Raw genomic sequence first — 11,179 nt, forward strand, 5'->3', positions numbered from 1 at the left:
AAGATGTCATCGAGAAATTGGCTCAAGAAATGCTGGATACTGGTATATAATTCAATCTAGCATAGCCCTTTCTCGTCTTGTATAGTGTTGGTCAAGAAGAAGAAAGACGAGACTTGGAGGATGTGCGTTGATTACCGCAGCGTTAATCAGGGATTAGTTCCCTATTCTATTCATCAAATTAGGATATTACCACTAAGGTGACTAGAATTCAGACATTCATCACTTTCTTCTTCACTTTCTCATGATTTTTGTAAACTTTGCTTATATATTTTTAACTTCCTTTCTTAATTTAATTTTCATAGTTTGGGTAGACAGATCTTGCAAACAATCTCAGCAAAAAAAACCTTATCCAACTGAGCAGTCCTATGGCATAATGCCAAGTCAGCTACCTGTATCCAAGTTTATCCAATTCGAAGATTCTTAAGCCACAGATTTCTCGAGTGGGTATGCATGGTCTGTTGGATCCCAAGTTGTATTATGAAGAATTATAAGAGAAGAGAGAGTGGCTTTCTCTGGTCATTTTTTGCGCATTCAAAGAAGCAAATGGCAGCCGCCGCCATGATGACTGCTAATACCCTCCCAAGATTCAATGGCCTAAGACCCTCAGCCGTCCCTGTAAAATCCCTGGTTAGTGTTGCTAATAAGAGTTCTTTCTTCTGTTTATTTACTGTTTTTTTTTTTCTTTTTTTGGGTTAATTAAGTTGAACTTCTCTTGAACATGTATATACACTGATCAAAATCTGAAATATTTTGGACATCACGCAGGCAGCTGTTCAACCAGTGAGGCGAAAGGGAAATGGAGCTCTAGGTGCTCGTATGGATTTCATCGGTTCACCCACAAATTTGGTAACAATCTTACTGGTCCATGTATCTGATTTCTTGAAGGAAATCGAACGTCTTTCTTTTAAAGATGAATGTTCTCTCTGTTCATAGAAATGGTGGGACAGGAAAATGGACTCATGAGCTTACGCAATCCCATTTTGTCAGATAATGGTGACAAGCACAAGCCTCATGCTATTTGCTGGAAGATTTGGGCTAGCTCCATCAGCAAACAGGAAGGCTACAGCAGGATTGAAGCTCGAGGTGAGGGACTCAGGCTTACAAACTGGTGATCTAGCTGGGTTCACTCTTGCTGATACCTTGGCGTGTGGGGCTGTTGGCCACATAATTGGTGTTGGGGTTGTCCTTGGTCTCAAGAACATGGGTGCATTGTAAGCATCTTCTTAAGCATATGAATTGAAGTGCTCTGCTTTTAATTCTGTTCGTGTACCATTTTCCTACATGCAGATGCTTGTTGTCTTGAGGAACAATTTGTTCGTAACCCATCAGAATTTCAAATTAATTTTATACATGTGTTCGTATCTTAGAGAAATCTAATCAAGAATTGGGAATTTGATGCGTGAGTTTAATAAAATGAATTGAAAAATATATGAATCAATAAATTATATAAAAAGAGCTTATTAATTGTTTTTATATTTAATTATATGAAAATAAAAATGGGTTTTCACATGAACAATAATGGTTTAGATTTTATAGAAAAAATGTGATTTTTTAGTCTAAATTCTCATTTTTCTTATTAATGTATTTTTCTTTTTTAAAAAAACACATCTCTTTTAGCTATGTGGTTTATTGCATAAAAACTAAAGACAATTAAAAAAAATAATGGTTTGAAATAAAGAGTAAAAATGAATTATTTTAATCAAACCGCCTTCCCATATTTATGTGTGCCTTTTCTCTTCTTTTTTTTATTGACTAAAAATGTCTTTTTTATTGTTTTTAAATAAAAATTCATTGTAATCTTAAAAACAAGTTTAAATAAAAAAAACATTAATTGATAATTTTGACATGAATGTATTAAAAAAAATAAAAAAAAATAAATTTATGAAAAGTTATATGAATATTTTATAATAAAAAAATCTAATATTTCATTTTCATTGAATATTCATAAGTAAATATTTTAGGAAATTATATATTATTAGATTCATATAAAATTAGTCAAAAAATAATTTTTAATATTATCATAAAAAATGCTAATATTATTTGAATATTATTTTTATAAATTTATTTAATGAGAATCTTATTGTAAAATAAAAAAAATCTAACCAAAAAAGTTGAAGGGCCATTATAAAAAGAAGGGGCATGTGTGCCGGTGCTGAAAGAATGAGCATGTATGTTTGGCTCACAAATACAAAATTAGGCATGTCTAGGCTTGGAAGTCGAGGCCTTATCTACATTTTTTTTTCTTTAGAAAGGAAAATTATGGATTATATTTTTGGATCTCAAAACTTAAATTTCAATCATTTTTACTTAAAAATATAAAAAACAAAAAAACATTCTATTGACCTCTAATAACCCACCTATAACAACAAAATATATTTTAATCAGTTTAAAAATTAAAAATCATATAAAATAAAAAACAAATTGAGACCCGATCTATTTTTCTAGCAACATTAAAGTAGTAACAACATCCATTAAGTTTTTCTCTCTTAAACTTGAATATATAAACATTAAAATCAAAGTTTTTGGTGGCTAGGATCTGGCCACCAGAAAGCTTTTCTCTTTTTAAAATTTTTAATGACTTTCTTTTTTGTTTTCTTAACTTTTAAAAACTGAAACGTGAAAAATTTTTCTCTTCTTTCTCAATCTTTAAAAGCTGAAACATGAAAAAAAAAAAAAAAAAAAACCAAAGTGTAATAACCTAAAAGAACGAGGATGAAATATGCAAACATAGAAACTTGGGAGATCAAATTGGATTTTTATAAGTTTTTTATGAGAAAGAGCTCGGTTTATTTTTTTATATCAATTTTGGTTCTTAATCTCTTACTTTTTTTTTAACAAAAATCTAAAATTTTATTTTATAAAATTGCTCATTAATTGAAAAGAAAAGAAAAATTCAATGATCAAATCTGTACAAATTAAATGGACTAGAATATAAAAATTTGAGATTTATACACATGAACAATGAACTATGAGTATGTGGACAGTGTTTCCGTGCACGGTTAAACCTGAATTTGATCTACTTTTTTATTAATAATCTGCTAATGTCCAAAATCAATAATTTTGTATTTTTAAGCCTAATCTAAATCTTTCACTTCTTAATACATGATTTCTTGTGAATGCACCAATCCATGTATGAATGAACTACTTAAAACCCAGTTGAAAATGCATTTAATTATGAAACAAGAAAGCTGAACCAAAAATACTTGGAATGGAAGGCCTATCAAACTTGGAGGGCCCAGTTCGAAGCCTCTTCTTCTCAAGTGATAAGATTTGTCGAATAAGAAGGCCAATTTCACCATGGGTGGGGTGCTTGGGGACACGAGATATCTTGTGATTGATGATGGGATCTTTTGAAAATAACACTACTTTATTATTTTAATGGATTCTTTGTGATTGATTTGAGAACTTGAATAGTTAACCAAACCCAAAAAAAAGATAAAAAAAAAAGAAGAGAATCTCAAGTCAAAAAACCAGTAATGAGATGGTGGAAGAGTGGTAGACAACAAGATCGGTTTCTCACTTTATCAGATTCTTCTGCTAACCACTAAAAGATTTTTACATGAACAGCTTCTTGAAATTATGTTGCGTGTTTCACATCTCACCATGATCATCCATGAGATTATGTGAACTTAATTGTATTGATAGCGAACCACTCTAGATTTCTCACGTCCATTCTTGATTATAGTCCATATACTCGAACATGATCATCGATTGGAGCGAGGAGAAATCATCCAGAGCTATGGCTTCAAATCAATGGAAGTTGCATGCATGGTTCAGAGAATTGTTGACTCTGTTTGATTATTTTAATCTGTGTGACTGGTTCTCATAGTTTTGGTAAAACAGATAACCTTGTCAACAATTTCAGCTAAGAACTTAAATTTCCTGAAACTTTTCCCAACCATTATACAGGGACAACGACAACTATGAAGCTTCCTATAAACGTCCAGAACCACAGATCAGGAAAAAAAAAAAAAGAGGTGAGCAAATTCAGTTCACTTGCTAGATGCATTGAACACAACTCAGCTTGATTTCACACCTAACAAATCAAAACCAAATTTGTAGTCAAGCAACATGTGCCCCCACAGAAAGCACCATGCCTCACATATGTGTGTGTGTGTGTGTGTGTCTATATATATATATATATATATATATATATATGAAATTAGAATCAAGCTCTCATTAAACATGGCATGACCTTGATAATACCAGAAGCAGATGATACAATTTTCAGACGCAAAAACGTTGAGAAAAGAAAATTTAGGATTCCATAGTAATACTTGGGCAATGACTTCCTTTGATCATCAAAACAAAAACCATCATGGGATGGAAACATGCAAGTAGAATTATAATAAAGAAATACACAGGTTTTATTTATAAGCATTCCGTTAAGATAAAAACATACATCACAAAGGGTAGATGCCTATTTCATTACATGATAAAAAGGTTGCATGATACAGTTCGTGAAGAAATGGAGCCTGTAAAAAACAAGGGCTTGGAAAAAAAAAACCCCTCTAGAAAGAGGTGGTTATCGTGGCAGACTGTATAACTTGTTGCCACGGCCAAAACCCTCGCCTAACAGACCGAAAAGTTGAACTGCCAAAAGCAACCGTAACGACTGACTAGTAGTAGTAACCTACCCTTTGAGGAAAACAGCGACCCAACCACCATGTTCAAAAACATGATTACAAAAACAAATGGACTGATAACCTGATAATGGACAGAATTGACACTGGCACTTCACGAAAAGCTTCAGCCAAGCGTGAATGTCATGGAGCTGAACTTAAAACACCAAGTGATAACACCCTGAAACAAAAAAAGAAAACCTAGAACCAGAACCTGGCAACTGTATTCTCAGGGAACGGTGGCCGTGAAGAAAGTAGCACTCCAATATTGGGAGGGGAGCTAAAATACTTCACAGATCTCCAGTGAATGGAAACCTGAAGAAAAAAAGAGAGAATGGCCTCGTTCCCAGGAAAAAGGAACCCAAGTGCAAGTGGAAATGGAAAGACCCATAGCTGATGGACCCAAAAAACTAACGAAGCTGCTGCTACTCACAAAAGCTGACTATTATATGAGGCTTCCTGCTTACTTTGAACCCCCGGACTTTACATCCACTGCCCTAATCTTGGAACAAGTTTCATCCTTTGCCCACTTACAAAAGAATATCACACCTCCATAACCTCTCCACAAGTATATCAACAGTGCTGCTGCTGATAGCATTGCAGTGCTGGAGATTCAAACCCAAGAGGGTCTGACCCAATTTTACAAGGGCAGGTAAGCTCTTGTCTGATATCATAGAGCAACCTGACACAGAAAGGACTTGCAGACAGAGCTGTTTTGAGCGTGCCATGGCTGCAATCCCAGAATCGGTGGTTGCACACTTAGAGACATCAAGGTCATATAGCAAGAAGCAATTCTCTGCTATTGCCACCAAACTTGCATCAGTTATCCTCCTACATCCATCAAGATTCAACATCTCAAGAGTCCAACCATGCTGCTCAGTCATCACCGACACCACTTTGTCAGACAAATTGATACACCCACTAAGGTTAACCTTCACCAGACCAGCCTCACAGTTCTCAAGTACTGAGAGAAACCCAGCATCAGTAACTCCCTGAAGCCCGCTCAATTCCACATTCCGCAGTTGTGGGCACAAGTTACCCAACAACGCCAGGCTACCATCACCAAAACCAGGGCAGTTGCGGATAGACAATGATCGTAGGGAATTGCAAGGAGACAGCTCAGGCAAATCCAGCTTTAAGTCCCTAATCCCGAAGCAGTTCACCAAAGAAATAGCCTTCAGATTTGCACCACAGTTCAAAAGGGAACCAAAAAACCCAAACTGGGTGATCCTGTGGCACTCCTCTAATTGCAGGCTCTCCAGTGTCTCTGCTGCTTTTGCAAATGAGACTAGTCCATTGTCAGATAAGAAAGCACATTTGTGGAGGCAGAACTGTTTCAAATTTGGGCAACCCTTTCCCACAGCTTCAAGTCCAATATCTGTCACTCCCAGACAGGATGTAACTGTCAAGGACTTCAACTTATGCAACCCTTGGCCATTACCCATGACCCAGAAGCCCCTCTCACTGACATTTGGGAGGCTTGTCAGAACAAGATCGGTAACTGCCTTGCCATAGTGTCCAACAACAGCCAGGGACACGTCAGTAATGTTCAGTGATTGGAGCTTCAGCTTTGTCAAAACATTTGAGGCAGAAGATACGAGGGCTGCAATTCCCTGATCCCCAACACCTGGGCAGTTTGTGATTGAAATGGACTTTAGATTGGTGCAATGCTTGCCAACAGCCTGCAGACCTTCATTGCCAATGTTTGAGCAAGATTCTAACACTAGATCGGTCAGATTGATGCAGTTTTTTGCAATTGCAAGCAAACCCTTGTCAGTAATTGCGGGGCATTGGGAAAGATCTAGCTTCTCCAGCATGTGACAGCCATTGGAAATCTCTGATAAACCTTCATCCCCGACAGAAGGCAAATTCCACAGGGAAAGAACCTTCAGAGAAGGGCATCCACGGGCAATTGCTCTGAGGCCAACCTTTGTCACTCCTTGACTAGAATTGCTTCCACGGATAAAAAGCTTGCCCAATCCTCCACAATTAGCAGTTCCAACAGCAATAGCAGCAAGTCTAATATCTGTGGCCTTTTTCCCCTCCAAGCTCCTGGACAAGCATCCATCACCTTCAATTTCCTCATCCTCAATCTTGCTTTTCACCTCAGTGTTCTTTACAGCTGATCTATTCTGGCTGCAAAGTTCATCCCTGCATATGCTGCTTAGAAGAATAAGCCAACGCTTTGAAACACAGGCACAGGCACTTCTCTCTTCACCCCCGGGCAAACGTCTGAAGATTTCGAAGAGGCATTCATCTGGCAAAACTTCAATAGAAGCTTGCTTTTTCTGCTCAAATCTCTCCTCAGAAAAGACAAATGGAGCACTGATGCGAGACCTCTTGCGTGAAGGAAAGTACACGTCCACAGGAAGACCAAGGGACAAGAAGAGGCTCGGCTCCTTGGGGTTAGTGTATATTGGCCCCCCAGGACAAAAATCATTTTCACCTGGAAAACCAAAATCAATAACTTCCATTAATAAAGTAAATCCAGCTAGTACATATCGAAGAAATACAATAAATTTACTGTAATCAGAATTCTCCACAACCCATAAGCACAAGTGTTTAAGTTGATAATTGATTCCTTTTACAGCTAAAGACCAAGACCTTTTATGTGTTTCAAGACAAAAGAAACTGAAGGTGACAAATAATCATACAAACAAGGCAAGTTTATAACAGTGATAAAATGATTCTTGGTCAAACAACAACATGCATATATCTCCAATAAAGCTTTCCAATCTGGATCTAACATACAAATTCCAATCAACAATTATTCATCGATTAAGATCTTAAAAGATTCCATCCTTTTCCACTATTAAACTGTATGAAAAGGTCAAATCCCGATCTAAAATTCATTAATAAATAATTACAAAATTCCATCTGCTCATGTGCCTAAAACAAGAACAAACAGTCTAAGTCACATTGAATTTCAACTATAGATCCACCAACAGATAGCATCATCAAATCTCAAAGAACAATTTCTCTCATGACAAAACACATCACATACCTGATCTAAAGCTAAAAAACAAAAATTAAATTAAATTCCAAAAGATATATTTTACCACAACAAGAATCCTTGACGTTCAAGATCTAACTTCAAACATAGCACACATCCTAGTAAACCAAGTCTGGAAAGTCTATAACTTTAAAAAACCTCGAAAAATAAGCTCTAACAGTCCATGTGTCCCAGACCAAAACATGAACCACCTCTCCCATTCCAAAATTCAATAAAACCTGTATGGTCAACAACAACAAAATAATCCTAAAAAAAACTTTTATGCCTGAACTATATAAATGATTCCCTGTGATCAAAAGCAAAGTGATCTCAAAGCTTCAGCCTTTACATCAAATTCCCCACGAAACTACCAAAAAAGAAGAAGCTAACTATACAACATATCAGATACGAGAACAAAACAAGAAATTTCAGAAAATAAAAGCAAATGGTAGATTACTTACCAGCAAATTCAAAGACCTTAGACATAGGTACAGCTCAAAAAACCCTGAGAGGTAAAATCCACCAAAAAACCCTCCAAAGAGAGCAAAAAAGAGAGAACCCACAAAGATGATCACCAACAAAAAACTGTAAGTATCTTCAAAACAAGAATTCATGAGAGAGTTTTGAGCTAAAAGGACATGGAAACCCTATTAGATAGGGAAAAAAGAGAGAGAAAGAAGATAAAAGGGAAAGAAATGAATGAATAAAGTGTGTGTAGCTGATGAAAGGATTTTATTACAGAGAGTTTATGGGTCTTGGTACATGACAATACACCCTAGTACAACTCACATGCAATGTATTTGCACAGAGAAGGTAGGGTTGCTTTGTTATGTTAATATTCTATTACCACTTTGTGATGCATTGAATACAAGATACCACATGGTGGTTTTGCTTTTTTCTCTTTCTTTTTCTTTTTTTAATTTTTATTTATTTAGGATTGTTTGGATAATAATGTTTGTGGGCATGTTTGAGATGAGATGTTGAAATGGGAAGTTCTATTTTTGGAATTACATTCAATAAAATAAAATATTGAAATATTTGAATAATAATAACATGGAGAAGAAGAGACAAGGAAGGTTTTTACTCTATTAATCCATCTTAAAAACATATAGATGATAGAGAAAATAATACCTACCAAAATTGATAATAATATTTCAATCTCTATACTTCAATTTTTTTCTTATTCTTTTTTTTTTTGGTTTATTTTTTCATGTGAAATAAATATTGATAGTTATTCTTAAAATATTCTAAAACTTATTTAGAAACAAAGCTTGAACTGGAATTTTGTGGTCAGTTTAAATCTTGTTTTATAAAAGAAATAAGGTAATTGTCCAAAAATCATCTCAACCTAAAAATTATATGATTTATATTATTTTTTATCACACTCCCTCAAATGAAGGCTTTCACTCTTTGGGTTTGAAACTTGCATAGATCTATGTTACCTTGTGTAATTAATTAAGAGAATGAGGGTGTTGAGATTTGAATTCGTGACCACTTAGTTAACAAGATTTTGATATCATATCAAATAACTTTCTCAACCTAAAAATTTACACTATTAAATAAGATTTTAAAATATAATTTATATTATTTTTTAACAGTAATCAATGCATATTTTTTTGTGTTTAATTCAATCAAGATTCATGATCAACTTTGTGGTTAACATATTAATCTTTTAGTTATTTGGGTTTAAAAAGTTTTACCAATATTTATATGATATTGATCGATTTTGTCACATCATTGTATGAATTGTTATTTGATTCTATTGTTCGATTTGTTTGTGTATTTAATTAATTTTTCACTATATAAATCTAGAAATAGAAATATGAATAAGGAATGGGATTTTTAAATAAATCTTGATTTTAAAAAAATAGAAATTGTAATTTCATTTGAATCCAAAGAATTTTAATCCTAACCAACCTAAATGTGGGAGTACCTCACATAAATGAATCTATTTATTTTGAATCAGTATATATCTCAAACATCGATCTCAAAAATAGGTTAGGTAAGTCGAAATCCTCTCCTTTTAATTCTTGATCTTGTTTCAAAATTTTTCTATTTCTATTCATGGGAGATACCTGGTTATTAAACCCGGCTCGGCGGGTCGACCTGGTAGCTGGACCGGTCCGGGTTTAATAAAAGACCGGCCGGGGCAACAACCCGGCAAAACCCGGTCGACCCATGACTCGGGCAAACCCGGAAGACACCCGGTTTTTTTTTTCAAATGTGGAATTTGAAACCCATTAGTATATATACTCTATGTTCCCAAGAAAAAAATTATGTTTTCTCAATGTGGGATAAAAAACATTTTGATTTAAATACTTCAACTTAAAGAAATAACATAATATCTTTTCAATATGGGATTTGAAACCCTTTCATATATATAATGTTCCCAAGAAAAAAGTTATGTTTTTTCAATGTGGGATTTGAAACCTATTAGTATATATACTCTATGTTCCCAAGAAAAAAAATTATATTTTTTCAATGTGGGATAAAAAAAATTTTGGTTTAAATACTTCAACTTGAAAGGATAACGTAGTATATTTTCAATGTGGGATTTGAAGCCCTTTCGTATATATATTCTATGTTCACAAGAAAAAAATTATGTTTTTTCAATGTGGGATTTAAAACCCATTAGTATATATAATCTATGTTCCCAAGAAAAAAGTTATTTTTTCAATGTAGGATAATGTTTTTTTAAAATATTTCAACTTAAAAGCTTAATATAGTATCTTTTTAATGTGAGATAAATTTTTTTTTTAAAATATTCTTTTAAACTTTATTATTTACAATATCTAGAGCCTATATTTACATGAATTTTTTCTTAATTTTTTCATATGAAATATTAAAGTTTTAAGTATATATTTTTTAATATTTACGGGTTGATCCAGATTGACCCGGATTGACCTATGAAACCTAAAACCCGGTTCCTTAACCGGGTCAAGCCCAGACCGGGTTTAATACCTATAGATAAATAAATATAACTCTCAAGGAGGCGGAAATATTTTACGAGTACTATGTGTATATAAAATTATATTTTCATAGCTAATTTCTAGTAAATTATCTGTAATATTTGCTACTTAATTTCTTCCCATTTATCATTTATGGTTGGATCAACTAATTATTTTAAGACCACATGCACCAAGCGCAGACTGTCACTGCCACAACACTTTGACATGCATTACCAATAAAGCAAATTCCAAGTAATTCAACTTCTCCGTTGATTACATGAATCGAAATCTTTCATGTAGGTTTTTAAAATATTTTTTTATTTTAAAATTTATTTTTAATATCAACGTATTAAAACAATCTAAAAATATAAAATAATAATAATAATTTTTTATTTTAAAATGCTCTTAAAATAAATATAAAAACAAACATATTTATAATCACATAACATAGAATAATAATTATAAAGAGAAAAGGCAGCCATCTTTGTCAGATATAATTTGGAATTTATTTTAATCAGTCCCCGATGCCCACATACTTTAAATTCATTCAACCTAACCGAAAAGTTATAATCAACATAAAAAATAAATAAATTAATAAATTAATTAAATTCAATGTG

The 11,179-nt window shown here is 33.6% G+C and overlaps 2 protein-coding genes across 2 annotated transcripts; one reads left to right on the forward strand and one right to left on the reverse strand.

The window, feature by feature from the left end:
• The first annotated feature begins 459 nt into the window (after nt 1-459).
• Nucleotides 460-1,351, forward strand: LOC18107507 (photosystem I reaction center subunit psaK, chloroplastic). The gene is made up of 3 exons (XM_006371681.3): nt 460-627; nt 766-846; nt 988-1,351. Exons 1-3 carry the CDS (start codon nt 478-480, stop codon nt 1,213-1,215), a joined length of 459 nt encoding a protein of 152 aa, XP_006371743.3. The 5' UTR covers nt 460-477; the 3' UTR covers nt 1,216-1,351.
• Nucleotides 1,352-4,343: 2,992 nt separating this feature from the next.
• LOC7465387 (EIN3-binding F-box protein 1) lies at nt 4,344-8,400 on the reverse strand. Its single transcript, XM_002324262.4, has 2 exons — nt 8,076-8,400; nt 4,344-7,068 (listed from the first exon to the last, which is right to left on the reverse strand). Exons 1-2 carry the CDS (start codon nt 8,098-8,100, stop codon nt 5,153-5,155), a joined length of 1,941 nt encoding a protein of 646 aa, XP_002324298.2. The 5' UTR covers nt 8,101-8,400; the 3' UTR covers nt 4,344-5,152.
• Nucleotides 8,401-11,179: the final 2,779 nt, after the last annotated feature.

Source organism: Populus trichocarpa, chromosome 18 (assembly GCF_000002775.5).
Source record: "Populus trichocarpa isolate Nisqually-1 chromosome 18, P.trichocarpa_v4.1, whole genome shotgun sequence".
In the NCBI taxonomy this organism is placed as follows: Eukaryota; Viridiplantae; Streptophyta; class Magnoliopsida; order Malpighiales; family Salicaceae; genus Populus; species Populus trichocarpa.